At 48.3% G+C, this 18330-nt stretch overlaps 1 protein-coding gene across 1 annotated transcript; it reads right to left on the reverse strand.

The window, feature by feature from the left end:
- Positions 1 to 5622: 5622 nt before the first annotated feature.
- LOC119952408 (zinc finger protein Xfin-like) lies at positions 5623 to 17990 on the reverse strand. Its single transcript, XM_038776136.1, has 2 exons — positions 17929 to 17990; positions 5623 to 9633 (listed from the first exon to the last, which is right to left on the reverse strand). The coding sequence occupies exon 2, from the start codon at positions 9522 to 9524 to the stop codon at positions 6036 to 6038; it is 3489 nt and encodes a 1162-aa protein (XP_038632064.1). The 5' UTR covers positions 9525 to 9633; positions 17929 to 17990; the 3' UTR covers positions 5623 to 6035.
- Positions 17991 to 18330: the final 340 nt, after the last annotated feature.

Here is an 18330-nt window from a genome sequence, read left to right on the forward strand (position 1 = left end):
CCACCCTATACCCGTAACCCAACAACCCCCCACCCCTTAACCTTACTTTTTAGGACACTACGGGCAATTTAGCATGGCCAATCCACCTAACCCGCACATCTTTGGACTGTGGGAGGAAACCGGAGCACCCGGAGGAAACCCACGCTCACACGGGGAGGATGTGCAGACTCCACACAGTCCTCCACATTCGGTGAGGGGTTCATAGGTTGGGTCCAACTACTCTAGCAGGCCCCCATGGCAAGTGTGTGCACGAACAGGATGAGGTCGGAATACTTCAGGCTCCACCGGGGGACGAGTAAGGAGTGTCCTCTCTCCCCGTTATTATTCGCCCTTGCAATAGAGGCGTTGGCCACAGCACTGCGGGCTTCAAACTGGCAGGGGTTGGTTCGGGGAGGGGAGGAGCATCGGGTCTCGCTCTATGCGGATGATCTGCTCCTGTACATCGCGGACCCACTAGAGGGGATGGGGGAGGTCATGCAGATTTTGAGGGACTTTGGCAATTTCTCAGGGTACAAATTAAACGAGAAGAAAAGTGAGATGTTCGTGATCCAGGCTAAGGGGCAGGAAAAGAGACTGGGTGAGCTTCCGCATAAGTTGGTTGAGAAGGATTTTCGATACCTAGGCATACAGGTGGCTCGAAAATGGGATGCCCTCCACAAGCTTAATTTATCTTGGCTGGTAGAGCAGATGGAGGGGGACTTCAAAAGGTGGGACATGCTCCCGCTATTTCTAGCGGGGAGGGTGCAGACCGTTAAGATGATGGTCCTCCCCAGATTCCTGTTCGTCTTCCAGTGCCTTCCCATCGTCATCCCTAAGTCCTTCTTTAAGCGGGTGAACAAGATCATCTTGGGATTCGTCTGGGCAAATAAGACCCCACGAGTAAAGAGACTGTACCTGGAGCGCAGTCGGGGGGGAGGGGCTGGCACTGCTGAACTTTTCCAGCTACTATTGGGCGGCTAACATAGCCATGATTAGGAAATGGGTATTAGGGGAAGGGCCGACGTGGGAGCAGTTAGAGGCAGCCTCATGCAAAGGTACCAGCCTAGGGGCATTTGTAACGGCGCCTTTGCCGTTCTCGCCGGCCCGCTACTCCTCTAGTCCGGTGGTGGTCGCGGCATTAAATATCTGGGGTCAGTGGAGAAGACACAGGAGGGTGGAGGGAGCCTCAGTTTGGACCCCTATACGCAACAATTAGAGATTTGTCCCGGGCAAGATTGACGGAGGGTTCCAGAGCTGGCATAGGGCAGGCATTAAAAGGATGGAGGACCTGTTCGCGGACGGGATCTTCCCCAGCCTGAAAGCGCTTGAAGAGAAATTCAGTTTGTCCCCTGGAAACGCTTTCAGATACCTTCAGGTACGCGCCTTCCTCAAAAAACAGGTGGTGACATTTCCATTGCTACCCCCACACAGGATACAGGATAGGGTGGTCTCCGGCACCTGGGTAGGGGAGGGGAAGGTATCGGACATCTACCGGGAACTTCAGGAGGTGGAGGAAGCCCCAGTGGAGGAGCTTAAGGGCAATAATTCCTGTGACTAGACTGCAGTTTAATATTTTGATCTATGTTAAGTATAATAGCATTCTTCAAACACTGTGGGCGGGCCTTTCAGTTCCTGAGACTAAGTGTTGACACAGGGGCAGGATTCGTGGACTTCCACGACAGAAAAACTGCTGCCGCCCCTGGACCAATTCAGCGACCGAGGGCCCAGCACCGCCGGCATGTTGAACACAAACGATTCCATTGAGAAACGGTGCTGGATTCACCTAGTCTGTGATTGACACTCGGGAGGCTGACAAACTGCAACCGCAGATACACATTACACTCCCCACACACGCTCATCCCAGCCAACAAGATGGCATTAGTTGGGCTGGAGCGCATCCATTCTGCTGATGGGCAGCTAGGGCCAGAGGGCACCTAGAAGGGTGTCCTGGAGGGATACCCATACAAACTGTGACCCAAAGTTCACATCATAAGTTCAGTCAATATGCGCACCTACATGGCTGCCTTGCAGGCCTTGGCAATGGTGCTCCGTGCCTGTCTACCCCCAGCCCCCAGCCCACCTCGTGGCCAACCCCCGCTACTCCCCCCGGCCCTGGCAGAAGGCCTCCGGCCAGTGGCACAACTGTCAGAGAACTGTGGCGATGTCCGTACCCCCTCTTTCTCAGCAGTCGCGGCACCTGTTTCACGGTTTTTAAAAGCACAAGTGAACCTCGCCATCAGGAATTCTCCCAAACGCAGAGAATACTGGGTCAGGCCTGTTAATGATATGCCAACAGCGCTTACTGTACATGAGTTCTGGAATGCATTGACGCCGCTGTCAAGGCACCGGAGAATTGCGGTTTGGCATGAAACCGGCAGCCGCCACAATTTCGGCGTAAAAAAGTCCTGAGTCTGCGCGGGTTTCCTCCGGGTGCTCCAGTTCCCCCCCACAAGACGTGATGTTAGATAATTTGGACATTCTGAATTCTCCCTCTGTGACCCGAACAGGTGCCGGAATCTGGCGACCAGGGGCTTTTCACAGTAACTTCATTGCAGTGTTAATGTGAGCCTATTTGCAACAATAAAGATTATTATTGTTAAAAGCGATTCTCCGCCCAATTGCATTTCCTGATTCCGGCATCAGTCGATGGAGAATCAAGCCCTGTGTATTTGAGTATAATAATAAGTAGTCTGCATGTAAACCATGTATCCAGCATCATTCAGCGTTGTTTTCAGTTTAGCTCACAGCATGTGAAGTGAAGGGAGTTGCAGCTGTACTTGCCTGTTAACAATAGCTGTTGAATCTTTATTGTAAATCTGACTGCTGAGCATATCCTGTTCTACATATTTAAATAAACTGAACTTGTGTTTAGTTTTTCATTCCTCTGTGAGATTTGTATTCAGCAAACAGAGGACGCCAACAGGGTCTGGATACAAAACTTCTGTACAAATGCAACGTATAAAACCCTAATGGTTTGAAACGAATCTCTGAAAAGACACAATACAATATCAGAAAATGTGTTTCCAGACAGGAAGCAGGTGAATAATCGTTCCTTGCACTTCATAATTTGACATTGTTACAGTTCTCATAATCAGCAAATCATTTTGCACACTTGCATGCATTCAGCCACAACCACACATGCACACACACTCACTTTCTCCACAGTATTCATAGGTTAATTAGTCGAACGGACCTAAATGACTGACTGACACCTTTCCCACACACGGAGCAGGCGAACATACCCATCCCAGTATTAAAGAATTTACAGTGCAGAAGGAGGCCATTCAGCCCATTGAGTCTGCACCGGCCCCTGGAAAGAATACCCCACCCAAGCCCACACCTCCACCCTATCCCCGTAACCCAGCAACCCTACACAACCTTTTTGGTCACTAAGGGCAATTTAGCATGGTCAATCCATCTAACCTGCACATCTTTGGACTGAGGAAGGAAACCGGAGCACCCGGAGGAAACCCACGCAGACATGGGGAGAATGTGCAGACTCCGCACAGACAGTGACCCAAGCCGGGAATCGAGCCTGGAGCTGTGAAGCCACAGTGCTAACCACTGTGCTACCGTGCCGCCCCTTCCCACACTTGGCTTTGGTGTACGGCCTATTCCTGGTGCGAACTCCCTGTGTGTCAGCAGGAGTGAGAAACAATCCCTTCCCGCACGTGGAGCAGGTGAATGGCCTCTCCCCAGTGTGAATGCGCCGGTGTCAGCAGGTTCGATGACTGAATGAATTCCTTCCCACACGCAGAGTGGGTGAGCGGCCTCGCCCCTGTGTGAATTTCCAGGTGTGTTTGAAGGCGGGATGAAGTATGAAATCCTTGCCTACATTCAGAGCAGCCGAATGGATCTCTCCATTGTGTGAACTCGCTGGTGTATCAGCAGCTGGGATGAAATAGTTAATCCCTTTCCACACTCGCAGGTGAACGGTCTCTCTCCAGTGTGAATGCACTGAATTACAATGAGGTCAGATGATCGTCTGAACCCAGGCCCAGTGAGAGCATATGAACGGTCTCTTGTCAGTGTGAACACTTTGATGGCGCACCATTACCCCAGGACACTTATAGCACGTTATTGGTTTAACCTAAGAATCAACCTCGATCAATACATCAATAACCAATCATACATCATTATTCTGCTAGTTTTACATTTAGAGTATTTTAAAGAAACCAGGGTAATGCCTGGGGAGAGAGAACCATACCAGCTTACGTGGGCAAGTTGGGTGATCAGCAGTTTAGTAATGGGGTTGATGACAGATTGTTACAGCACAGAGGAAGGCCATTCAGCCCTTTGTGAGTAGAAGATGGGTCTGATGGATGAAATGAGCACGGAGAGAGCACATGTGAGATGAGAGGGAAACTAGAGCAAGATATGGGTTCAGGACTGAGACAAGGGGGAACTGTGGAGACAGTTTAGTCCAGAGAACTACTGGAAATTAGGGAAGTAGCAGAGGCAGCTTATAAGATTGTCTCAATTTAGAGTATCCAATTATTTTTTTTCCCAATTAAGGGGCAATTTAGCGTGGCCAATCCACCTACCCTGCACATCTTTTGGGTTGTGGGGGTGAGACCCACACAGACACTGGAAGAATGTCCAAACTCCACACGGCCAGTGACCCAGGGCCGGGATCAAGTCTAGGACCTTGGCAGCGTGAGGCAGCAGTGCTAACCACTGCGCCACCCCGATTGTCTCAAACTTAGTGACAAAGAAGTGACGAGCTCTTCACACTTGCCGGACATGAGGATGGAAGGGAGAGCAAAAACACTTCTAACTTGTGAGACAGAGATATTGAAATTACTCAACACTGTCGGCGGGATTCTCCATCAGCCGATGCCAGAATCGGGACAGGTGATTGGGCGGAGAATCGGTGAGGCCAAAATGGTGGCCGGCACCAGGCGCCCGGCAGAATGCCATGCTCCAGTGTCTCGACAGCGGCGTCAATGCATTGTACTCCGCACATACAGTAAACGCCATCCGCATATAATCAGCGGATCTAACCCAGTATTCTCCGGGGCCTCTGCGATACTCCGCCTCCGCCAGAAGGAATTACGATGGTGAGTTTCACAGGCACCGTGGCTGCTGAGGGAGAGAGGGTGCTTACGAAAAGTGTCTAACATCACTAGTGTGCTAACAGTTGTGCCGCTGACCGTGGGGCTTCTGCCTTGGCCAGGGGAAGTAGTGGGGCAGTCAGGAGATAGGCCGTGGGGCTGGGGTGGATGGGCACGGAATACCTTTGCCACAGCCTGCAAGGCAGCCATGCAGCTGCGCACGCTGCTGACTGCCCAATGTGAACTTAGCCCCCCCCCCCCCCCCCCCAAGGCCTCTCCCCGAGGTATCTCTGGCCCCAGCCGACCCATCAACGGGATGGGCGTGCTCCAGTGCAACCAGTGCCATCTTGTTGGCTAGGCTGAGTGTGTGTGTGGGGAGTGGAGTGCTAATATGCGGCTGAAGTTTGTCAGCTTCTCGAGTGTCAATCCCGACTCCGGCGAATCAGACAACATATTTCATTGGAATCGGTGATGCTAGCTCATTAATAATTGAGGAATTGCTCTGGGAACAGCGCCAACTCGTAACACACCAACCGATTCAGTCCAGGTACCAACACCTAAGTCTCTCGAAAGACAATCCAACCCTGTGTGTTTGATACAAAGTTGATTTATTTGACTATTAGGGAGAGTTTAACATCAGCAGAAACAGACCCCAATCAGCATGATTCAGTGTGATTAAAGGCAAAATCCAAACACTGCAGTTACTTGTGAACTCGTGGTATCTCAGCGCATGGGATTAATAAGCAAATTCCTTTGCACATTCAGATCAGGTGGAGGCCTCTCCTCACTGTCAAATTTCTGGTGTACAGCACGTTAAAATTATTTCCTTGACACAGATCTCCAGTGAGAGCACCCAAACTGCCTCTCATCAGTGTAAGCATGCAGATGGGACAGTTCCCAGGCACATGCATTGTCCTACCCACAGTCCAGGCATTTAAACAATTTTGTCCAATTAGAAATTACTGGCGTGTCGAGGCTGGATGACCGAGAGAATCCCTTGTCTCACTTGGAGCAGGTGGACGACCTCTTCCTTGTGTGATTTCGCTGATGTCTCAGCAGGTTAGATACCTGAGTGAATCTATTGCCACACTCAGAGCACATGAATGGTCTCTCCTCAGTGTGAACTCGCTGGTGTCTCCGCAGGTCATTTGACTGAGTGAATCCTTTCTCACACTGGGAGCAGTTGAATGGTTTCTCCCCAGTGTGAACTCGCTGATGTCTCAGCCGGTGCGATAACTGAGTGAATCCCCTCTCACACACGTCGCAGGTGAATGGCCTCTCCCCAGTGTGAACGCGCTGGTGTCTCAGTAGATGTGGTAACTGAGTGAATTTCTTCCCACAACTGGGGCAGGTGAATGGCCTCTCCCCAGTGTGAATTCTCTGGTGTCGCATCATGTTGGTAGAATTAATAAAACCTTTCCCACACTCAGAGCAGAGGAATGGCCTCTCCCCAGTGTGAACTCGTTGATGTGTTAGCAGGTTGCATAACTCAGTGAATCTCTTCCCACATTCGGAGCAGGTAAATGGTTTCTCCCCAGTGTGAATTCGCTGGTGCCTCAGCAGGTTGGATGACTGGGTGAATCCCTTCCCACACTCGGGGCAGGTGAACAGCCTCTTCCCACTATGACCTTGCCGGCGTGTCAGCAGTTTGGATGACTGAGTGAATCCCTTTCTACACTTGGGGAAAGTGCGGGGCCTCTTCCTAGAATGAGTGCACTGGTGTCCAGAGAGGTCAGATGATCGCCTGAATCCAGTCCTGCAGAGAGAGCACCTGAGTGGTCTCTTGTCAGTGTGAACATCTTGATGGGATATCAGTTCCACGGAATTCTGAAAGCCTTTCCCACTGTTTGGGCATTTAAAATGTCTCCCATTACTATTGTGTTGCTCACCTGACTGCAGGTTGGCTAACAGAATTAATTGCTTCCCAGACTCAGTACAGGTAACTGGATTCTCCTCAAAGTGAACTCTCTGGTGTCTCTGCTGGCTGGATGACTGAATGACTGTGTTTCCTGACTCAGTACAGGTAATCGGACTCTCCTCAATGTGAACTCTCTGGTGTCTCTGCTGGATGGATGACTGAATGACTGTGTTTCCTGACTCAGTACAGGTAACCGGACTCTCCTCAATGTGAGCTCTCTGGTGTCTCTGCTGGATGGATGACTGAATGACTGTGTTTCCTGACTCAGTACAGGTAACCGGACTCTCCTCAATGTGAACTCTCTGGTGTCTCTGCTGGATGGATGACTGAATGACTGCTATCCCTGACTCAGTACAGGTAATCGGACTCTCCTCAATGTGAACTCTCTGGTGTTTCTGCTGGCTGGATGACTGAATGGCTGTGTTTCCTGACTCAGTACAGGTAACTGGACTCTCCTCAATGTGAATTCTCTGGTGTCTCTGCTGGATGGATGACTGAATGACTGCTATCCCTGACTCAGTACAGGTAACTGGACTCTCCTCAATATGAGCTCTCTGGTGTCTCTGCTGGCTGGATGACTGAATGACTGTTATCCCTGACTCAGTACAGGTAACTGGACTCTCCTCAATATGAGCTCTCTGGTCTCTCTGCTGGCTGGATGACTGAATGACTGCTATCCCTGACTCAGTACAGGTAATCGGACTCTCCTCAATGTGAGCTGTCTGGTGTTTCTGCTGGCTGGATGACTGAATGACCGTGTTTCTTGACTCAGTACAGATAATTGGACTCTCCTCAATGTGAGCTCTCTGGTGTCCCTGCTGGCTGGAAGATTGAATGACCCCCTTCTCAAACTCAGGACATATAACTGGACTCTCCTCAATGTGAACTCTCTGGTGTCTCTGCTGGCTGGATGACTGAATGACTGCTATCCCTGACTCAGTACAGGTAACTGGACTCTCCTCAATATGAGCTCTCTGGTGTCTCTGCTGGCTGGATGACTGAATGACTGCTATCCCTGACTCAGTACAGGTAACTGGACTCTCCTCAATGTGAACTCTCTGGTGTCTCTGCTGGCTGGATGACTGAATGACTGCTATCCCTGACTCAGTAGAGGTAACTGGACTCTCCTCAATGTGAGCTCTCTGGTGTCTCTGCTGGATGGATGACTGAATGACCGTGTTTCCTGACTCAGTAGAGGTAACTGGACTCTCCTCAATGTGAACTCTCTGGTGTCTCTGCTGGATGGATGACTGAATGACTGTGTTTCCTGACTCAGTACAGGTAACTGGACTCTCCTCAATGTGAGCGCTCTGGTGTCTCTGCTGGCTGGATGATTGAATGACTGTGTTTCCTGACTCAGTACAGATAATTGGACTCTCCTCAACGTGAGCCCTCTGGTGTCTCTGCTGGATGGATGATTGAATGACCCCCTTCTCAAACTCAGGACAGATATCTGGACCTTCCCCAGTGTGAGCTCTCTGGTCTCTCTGCTGGCTGGATGACTGAATGACTGCCTTCCCAGACTCAGAACAGGTCGCTGGACTTTCCTCATTATGAACACTCTGATGCCTCTGCTGGCTGGATGACTGAATGCCTGTCTTCCCGGTACCTGTACGTCCCTCAGTGTGAACTCTCCGGTGTTTTTGCCAGCTGGATAAAGTAGTGAATGCTTTCCCACATTCAGAGCAGGAGAATGACCTCTTTCCAGTGTGAATCCGCTGGTGATCCAATAGGTTGGCAGACCGAGTGAACCCCTTTCCGCACTCAGAGCAAGTGAATGGCTTTTCCCCAGTGTGAACTCGCTGGTGTCTATTCAGGTCAGTTGACTGAGTGAATCCTTTCCCACACACGGAGCAGGTGAATGGCCTCTCCCCAGTGTGAACACGCTGGTGTCTCTTCAGATCATTTGACTGAGTAAATCTTTTCCCACACTCGGAGCAGGTGAATGGCTTTTCCCCAGTGTGAATCCGCTGGTGTCTTAGTCGGTGGGATAACTGAGTGAATTCCATCCCACAACTGGAGCAGGTGAATGGCTTCTCCCCGGTGTGAACTCGCTGGTGTCTCACCAAGTGAGGTAACTGAGTGAATCTCTTCCCACACACAGAACAGATGAATGGCATCTCACCAGTGTGAACACGTTGGTGTCTCTGCAAGTTGGTTGAATTAATGAATCCTTTGCCACAAGCAGGGCAGGTGAATGGCCTATCCCCAGTATGAATGCGCTGGTGTGTCAGCAAATTAGCTGAATTAATAAATCCCTTCCCACACTCAGGGCACGTGAATGGCCTCCGCCCAGTGTGAGTGTGCTGATGTGTCAGCAGAGAGGACAACTGAGTGAATCCCTTCCCACATGTGGAGCAGGTGAATGCCCTGTCCCCGGTGTGAACCAGCTGGTGTCTGAGAAGGATGGATGATCGAGTAAATCCTTTCCCACAAACACAGCAAATGAACTTTTTCTCTTCAGCATGAGTGCGCTGGTGTTTCGAAAGGGCACATGATCGGTTGAATCCTCGTCCACACTCAGAACACGTGTACTGTTTCTTCCCACTGTCAATGGTGTTTTTTCCATCCATGTTCAGGATCTGCGGATACTCGGTTTATAACAAATTGGGCGATTCTCAGACCCTGATGTGAATGTTTGGTTTCCGTTTCCTGTCTGCAAATCCTTCCCTTCTAATTGATCTGAAACAGAAAAAAGGATGTGAGAGAGAACCCACAAAAACACAATGGCAGGCTGTGAAATTGAGAATAAATCTGGTCATTCGTGGGGCCGGCACTCAGAAATATTGATCATAAAAGCTGCTGGATTGTCATTAAAACCCAACTGGTTCAGTAATGTCCTTCAGGGAAAGGAATCTGTCACCCAGTCTGGGCCGACACAAGATGACTGGATGTTATGGGAGGAGATATTGAAAGAGAGGTTGGATAGGCAGGAGGTGAAGTACAAGGGTTTTATTTACCGACAACTAACTAGAACTTTGACAGAATCTTCCAAACCCTCAACCTCCACTCCCTAGAAGCACCAGGTGCGTGCAAACACCGTCATCCTCAAGTTCCCCTCCAAATTATACTTCACCCTGACTTGTCTGACATCCAATACTGGATAAAGAGAAATTTCCGCCATTTAAATATTGGGAAGACTGAGACCATCATCTTCAGTCCATGCTACCAACTCAATTCCTTAACCACGGACTCTCGGTGGAGGAACTGGACCTAGATTTCAGAAAGGAGCCACATTGGGCAGCACGGTGGCGCAGTGGGTTAGTCCTGTTGCCTCATGGCGCCAAGGTCCCAAGTTCGATCCTGGCTCTGGGTCACTGTCCATGTGGAGTTTGCACATTCTCCCTGTGTTTGCGTGGGTTTCACCCCCACAACCCAAAGATGTGCCGGGTAGGTGGATTGGCCACGCTAAATTGCCCCTTAATTGGAAAAAATGAATTGGGTACTCTAAATTTATATATTTAAAAAAAAAAGAAAGGAGCCACATCAAAGGTTATTGCACAAAATAAAAGCTCATGATATAGGGGATAACATATTGACATGGATGGAAGAATAGCAAACAGGAACCAGAGAGTCAGCATAAATGGGTCTTTTTCAGGTTGGCTGGGTGTGACCAGAGTCTATTATAAACCTCGGGGAGGTAGTGGTATTTTTACTGGACTAGTAATCCAGAGTAATTTTCTTGGGACCCAGGTTTGAACCACCATGACAAATGGTGAAATTTGGAAGTAATTTTTAAAAATCTGGAATTTGAAGACTTTTGTCAAATAAATTTAGAGTACGCGATTCATTTTTCCAAGGGGCAATTTAGTGCGGTCAATCCACCTACCTTGCACATCTTTGGGTTGTGGGGGCAAAACCCATGCAAACACGGGGAGAATGTGCAAACTCCACACCGACAGTGACCCAGAGCTGGGATTGATCCCGGGACCTCGGCGCCGTGAGACTGCAGGGCTAACCACCTGCGCCACTGTGCTGCCCCGAATTCAAAGACTAATGATGATGACCACAAAACCGTTGTCGATTGTCATAATAACCCATCTGGTTCACTAATGTCCCTTTAGGGAAGGAAATCTGCCGTCCTTACCTGGTCTGACCTACATGTGACTCCAGACCCACAGCAATGTGGTTGACTCTTAAATGCCCTCAGGGGTGGGCAATAAACGCTGGCCTAGCCAGCGACGCCCACATTCAATAAATACATTAAAAAAAATAAAGGATGTGATAACAGGACATTTAGAAAATATCAATGGGTTTAGATAAAGTCAACATGCATTTATGTAAGGGAATCACATTTGACAAACCTACTGGAGGGTTGGAGTTATAATTAGTAGAACAGATAAGAGTGAACCAGCGGATGTGGTGTTTTGGGATTTTCAGAAAGCTTTTGATAAAGTCCCAATTAAGAAGTTAGTGTGAAAAACTAAAGCGCATGGGATTGGGGACAATATATTGACATGGATTGAGAACTGGTGAGCAGACAGGAAACAGAGAGTAGGAATAAATGGCTCTTTTTCAAAGTGGCGGGCAGTGAATATTGGGGTCCCACAGGGATCAGTGCTTGGGCCCCAGCTATTCACAATATACATCAATGATAAAAAACAAATAATGAAGAAAAGCACAGCACAGAAACAGGTCCTTCGGCCGTCCAAGCCTACGGCGACCACGCTGCCCGTCTGACCCAAAACCTTCTCCACTTCTGGGGTCCGTGATTTGGATGAGGGAACCAAATGTCATATTTCCAAGAAGCTTTGGGGGAACGTTACCGGTGGGGAGATGTTAAGAAGCTTCAAGGTGATTTAAACAAGATGAATGAGCGGGCAAATACATAGCAGATGCAGTGTAAAGTGGATAAGTGTGAGGTTATCCACTTCAGACGGATAAACAGAATGGCAGAATTATTGAAATGGTGATAGTTCGGGGAATTCAACGTACAAATGGCACCAGGGTGTTCTGGTACAACAGTCACTGAAATTAGGAATGCAGGTACGAATGAGATATTGGGTCAACTAGGTCTGTATTCCCTGGAGTTTAGAAGAATGTTATGGGCCAGGGTTTAGAGCCCCATAGTGTATCATGGAGATCACCTGACCCATAACTTTGAATAGATTGTGGTTATGGGGAAACACACGGGCCTACTCTGCAGGTGTGATGCACCAGAGATCTCCAGTACTTTTAAATTAAAACAATGTTTATTTATGAAACCAGTTAACACTTCATAAACCCACAGTAAACATCTTAACAACTATTAACACCAATCAATCCCCCAAAGAATACAGTACTCTATAAGTAACTTAATTTTTCCTTGCAACATCCATAAGCCAAAAAGAACCCTCTTGACAGAAGCACATCAGGTTTAAATTCTCTACTGAGAACAGTTATCACTCTGAATTCACCAAATGAGATAGTCTTTAGATGGCAGAGGGGTCAACATTACACCTTCTTTGGCTGGCTGCAGCTCCAACACTAAAACGAAAGTTAAAAAACAGACACACCCAAGCTTTTCCTCAAAGCGAAACAGGTTACCACCCTCTGAGTGAAGATGTTTATCCTCAGCTCAGTCGAAAATGGCCTATCCCGTATCCAGAGACTGTGATTTCTTGTTCACGACTCCCCAGCCAGAGGAAACAAGATCCCTGCATCCAATCTGTCCAACCCTGTCAGAAGTTTATACCTTTCAATGAGATTTCCTGTCATGGGAATGTCACTTTAGGAAATGTTTGTCTGCTCAGTGGCTGCAGTGATGTCAGAGTGTGGGTGGAGCCGAGCTCTGGCTCTGCTTTTTAGTTTTGCATCGAGGAAAAGCTTGGGTGTGTCTGTTTTTTAGTTTTGTTTTAGTGTTGGAGCTGCAGCCAGCCAAAGAAGGTGTAATCCTAAGATAAGTTTGCAACCACACACCCGCAGCGTCTCTATATCTGGATATTTCCAGTTCAGTACCATCGCCAAACTCTGCCCCAGTCTCAGCTCATCTACTACTGAAACTCTCATCCATTCCTCTGTTACCTCTGGACTTAACTATCCTAACACACTCCTGGCCTGTCTCCCACATTCAACCTCCCTGTAATGGAATCCCCACAGTGCATTTGGCCCATCTCGTCTCCACCGACCCTCTGATAGAGCACCCCACCTATCCCCAATCCCTGCCCTATCCCCATAACCCCTCCTAACCTGTACATCTTTGGACACTGAGGGGCAATTTAGCATGGCCAATCCACCTAACCTGCAGATCTTCAGACTGTGGGAGGAAATCTTAGGACCCCGTGAAACCCACACAGACACGGGGAGAAGGTGCAAACTCCACACAGTCGCCCAAGACCGGGATCGAATCCTGTGCTAACCACTGTGCTACCATGCCACCCTACCAAAGGGCCCGTCCAGGATTTGAATCTGGGCCTTTCACGAGCGCCTAGACTGAAATACCCAAAGCAAGAATCATGCCGCTTGACCAAGAGCCGGTTCGTGAGGTCATCCAAAACTCTGCTGCCCGTGTGCTTATTCACACCAAGTTTAGTTTACCCATAAGACATAGGAGCAGAATTAGGCCATTCGGCCTGTCGATTCTGCTCTGCCATTCAAACATGGCTGATACGTTTCTCATCCCCATTCTCCTCCCTTCTCCCCATAACCCCCTATTAATCACGAACTTATCTATCTCTGTATTAAAGAAACTCAGTGATTTGGCCTCCACAGCCTTCTGTAGCAAAGAGTTCCACAGGTGTACCATCCTCTGGCTGAAGAAATTCCTCCTCATCTCAGTTTTAAAGGATTGTCCTTTCAGTCTGAGGCCGTGTCCTCTGCTTCTAGTTTTTCCTACTCGTGGAAACATCCGCTCCACGTCCACTCTATCCAGGCCTCGCAGTATCCCGTAAGTTTCAATAAGATCCGCCCTCATCCTTCTAAACTCCAATGAGTACAGGCCCAGAGTCCTCAACTGCTGCTCATATGACAAGCTCTTCATTCCAGGGATCATTCTTGTGAACCTCCTCTGGACCCTTTCCAAGGCCAGCACATCCTTCCTTAGATATGGGGCCCAAAACGGCTCACAACACTCCAAATGGGGTCTGACCTATGTAGCCTCAGAAGTACATCCCTGCACTTGTATTCTAGCCCTCTCGACATGAGTGCTAACATTGCATTTGACTTCCTAACTGCTGACTGAACCTGCGCATGAACCTGAAGAGAATCTTGAACTAGGACTCCTAAGTCCCTTTGTGCTTCTGATTTCATAAGCCTTTTCCCCTTTAGAAAATAGTCTGTGCCTCCATTCTTCCTACCAAAGTGCATAACCTCACACTTTTCCACATTGTATTCCATCTGCTACTTCATGGCCCGCTCTCCTAGCCTGTCCAGTCATTCTGCAGCCCCCTTGCTTCCTCAACACAACCTGTCCATCTGCATATCTTTGTATCATCCACATCTCCCCTGTGCTCACTGACGTACAGATGCTGTGGGTTGAGAAACACCTAAATAGCAAGTTTCTCATTCTTCTTTTCAAATTCCTCCATGGTCTCACCCCTACCTATCTCCATAACCTTCTCCAGCTTCCCTGTCCTTCAAGATATCTGCACTAATGTGTTTCTTCCTGCTACTTCACCATTCCTGATTTTAATCTCTACACCATCGGTGCCGTTTTCAGTTGCCTGGGCCTCATACTCTGAACTCATCCCTAAACCTGTGTCTCTCCAGTTCACTCTCCTCCTTTAAGATGCCCCTTAACATCTTTGACCAAGCATTTTGTTACCTGCGCAATAGATTCTCATGTGGCTCAGTGTCAAATGTTGCTTTGTAACATTTCTGCGAAATGTCCTGGAAAATTTTATTAAATTAAAGATATAAAAATTAATGTTATTGATTTGGACATTATCACTGTTCCTTCATCATCACTGGGTGAATAACCTGTAACCTCTTTACCCAACAGCATCGTGGGAGCACCCTGACCACACCCACTGCAGTGGCTCAAGGTGGTCAAACATCATCTTCTCCTGGAGATGGGTGACGTTTGCGTCTGCTCTTGATAGTGACACCTAAACCTCAACCTGATCGCTGTTAATAACAAGCTCCCTTGACATTTTCACATTGGAAATTGTCAGGCCCGACTCAGTTCCAAAGTCCTGTGGATTATCATAAGACCATAAGACATAGGAACAGAATTAGGCCACTCGGCCCATCGAGTCTGCTCCGCCATTCAATCATGATTGATATTTTGTCTCATCCCCATTCTCCTGCCTTCTCCCCAGAAGTAGATAAAGAAAAGTTGTCCTCATTATCTGATCGTAAAATTATTTCAGGACAGATGTACAACTTTGAGCAAGATCTGTGGGGGGATGTGAGGAAGAAATTTTACCCTGTGAGCGTTAATGACCTGGAACTTAATGATTACATTAAAGGGTCAATAATATCCAGATCCTGATGAATCCAAGGATTCTTTCAATATTAATGTGATGTTTGGCTTGAAATTCCCGTTGGTGAATCCTCCCCTTCTTTCTACCCCCTGTAAAAGGAGTTTCCAAAATCCATCACTGTAAATCTCAAATAGCAATTCACAGAGGGCCAGAGAGATCTATGGTGCGTGGCAATAGATCACTGAATGTAGCAGGACAGGAAGATATGGTGGTTAAGAAGGCATACAAGATACTTGGCTTTATTAGACAAGGCATAGAATATAAGAGCGGGGAGGTTATGACGGAACTGTACAAGATGCTGGTAAGGCCACAGCTGGAGTAGGGTGTATAGTTCTCATCGCCACACTATTTTTTTCATAAAATTTACAGTGCAGAAGGAGGCCATTCGGCCCATCGAGTCTGCACCAGCCCTTGGAAAGAGCACCCTACCCAAGCCCACACCTCCACCCTATCCCCATAACCCAGTAACCCCAATTTAGGGCACTAAGGGCAATTTACCATGTCCAGTCCACCTAACCTGCACATCTTTGGACTGTGGGAGGAAACCGGAGCACCCGGAGGAAACCCACGCACACACGGGGAGAACATGAAGACTCCGCACAGACAGTGACCCAAGCCGGGAATTGAACCTGGGACCCTGGAGCTGTGAAGCAATTGTGCTAACCACTACGCTACCGTGCTGCCCTATCGGAAGGATCTGATTGCACTAGAGAGGGTGCAGAGGACATTCACCAGGATGTTGCCTGGGCTGGAATGTTTCAGCTATGGAGCGAGGCTGGTTAGGCTGGGATTGTTTTCCTTAGAACAGAAAAGGCTGAGGGGGGACATGATTGAGGATAGCAAAATTATGAGGAACATAAATAAGAGTTGATAGGAAAATCATTGCCCTCTTCCAGACCCTTCCATCAGGCAGAAGGTACAGAAGTCTGAAGACTCGCACATTCAGACATAAGGACAGCTTCTTCCCCAAAGCTACAAGACTCCTGAACAACTCCTCCTTGGACTGATCTGTTTCCTGTAAGAACACAATTCAAGACGCCCTATGCTGCTCTTGCTCATGTATTTGCTTTGTTTGGCCCATTGTTCCGCACTGTAACCAATCACTGTTCGTCGATGTACCATTTGTCAATGTTCTCTGTTGATTATTCTCTTTGTCGACTATGTACGTATTGTGTACGTTCCCTCGGCCGCATAAAAATACTTTTCACTGTACTTTGGTACGTGACAATAAATCAAATATCTTACGAACATTGAGAAGTAATTTCCCTCGTCTCTATTTTAAATGTGCTACTCCTTATCCTAAAATATATATTTTTTTAAATTTAGAGTACCCAATTAATTTTTTTTCCAATTATGGGGTTTAGCACAGGGCGAAATCACTGGCTTTGAAAGCAGACCAAGGCAGGCCAGCAGCACGGTTCAATTTCCATCCCAGCCTCCCCGAACAGGCGCTGGAATGTGGTGACTAGAGGCTTTTCACAGTAACTTCATTTGAAGCCTACTTGTGACAATAAGCGATTTTCATTTCATTTAGTGTGGCCAATCCACCTATCCTGCACATCTTTGGGTTGTGGGGGCGAAACCCACGCAAACACGGGGAAGAATGCGCAAACTCCAGACGGGCAGTGACCCAGAGCCGGGATCGAACCTGGGACCTCGGCGCTGTGAGGCAGCAGTACTAACCACTGCGCCACCGTGCTGCCCTCTCATCCTAAAATTATGACCTCTTGTCATAATTGACCCACAAGAGGCAACATCCGCTCTATGTCTACTTTGTCGACCACCATATATATATATCATACACAATATATCATATATACGTCAATTAGTTCCTCGTTCTTATAAACTCCAGCGAGTAGAGGCCTAAACTGCTCAATCTCTCTGCAGAAGACACCTCTGGAATTAACCTGTTGAATAGATAGGTGTTTGAGGGCTGATGTGGAGATGCCGGCGTTGGACTGGGGTGAGCACAGTAAGAAGTCTTACAACACCAGGTTAAAGTCCAACAGGTTTGTTTCAAACACGAGCTTTCGGAGCACGGCTCCTTCTTCAGGTGAATGGAAAGGCTTGTTCCAGAAATGTTTATATAGACACAGTCAGAGATGCCCCGGAATGTGAGCACCTGCAGGCAATCAAACCTCTTTAACCTGGAGTTACCTCTCTCTCTGCATCTTTGATGATTTGATTGCCTGCAGGTGCTCGCATTCCGGGGCATCTCTGACTGTGTCTATATAAACATTTCTGGAACAAGCCTTTCCATTCACCTGAAGAAGGAGCCGTGCTCCGAAAGCTCGTGTTTGAAACAAACCTGTTGGACTTTAACCTGGTGTTGTAAGACTTCTTACTGAGGGCTGATGACAGGGATGGCCGCGCATGCGCACCAATGCTCGTTGCCGCTTTAAGATGGCGGCCTTGAACCCGGGCTTGTCACCACAGGAAGCAGAGACGACTCGGGACGAACGCGGAACCGGCCGAGAGCTTCTCCTTCGGGGTTTAAAACTTTCGCTTGGTGTTCATGAAGCCTTTCCGCCCACCCACTGCTCCCATCTCTCCCTCAGACACGCCGCTAACTTACCGGCCGCAGAGACGAGCAACCAACAGCTCATCTTCGCATCGCTGCCGCTGCGCATGTTCCAAATATTGCGCCTGCGCAATAGTCTCGTGTGGTTTCGACAGGGGACATTCCCCGGCGCGCGGGATGCTGGGTAAGCGCCCCCCCCCCATTGAAGAGAACAAATGGGTTATTGTCATTTCTTTGTTGGAATGGGGTGAAGACTGACACTGAAGGACCACTAATGAAATTAGGGAACAGATTATGTAGAAATCCAATTGCACCGACCATTATCCAAGTCCATTGAAGGGGAATTGGAATTGCTCAGGAATTGAGTCACCACAGTAGTTGGAATAATAGTAGAAAACACCCGATAGTCACAGATGAACTCACTGGTATCTCAGCAGGTGCGACGGACAAGCCTGT

This window comes from Scyliorhinus canicula, chromosome 17, assembly GCF_902713615.1.
Source record: "Scyliorhinus canicula chromosome 17, sScyCan1.1, whole genome shotgun sequence".
Classification (NCBI taxonomy): domain Eukaryota; kingdom Metazoa; phylum Chordata; class Chondrichthyes; order Carcharhiniformes; family Scyliorhinidae; genus Scyliorhinus; species Scyliorhinus canicula.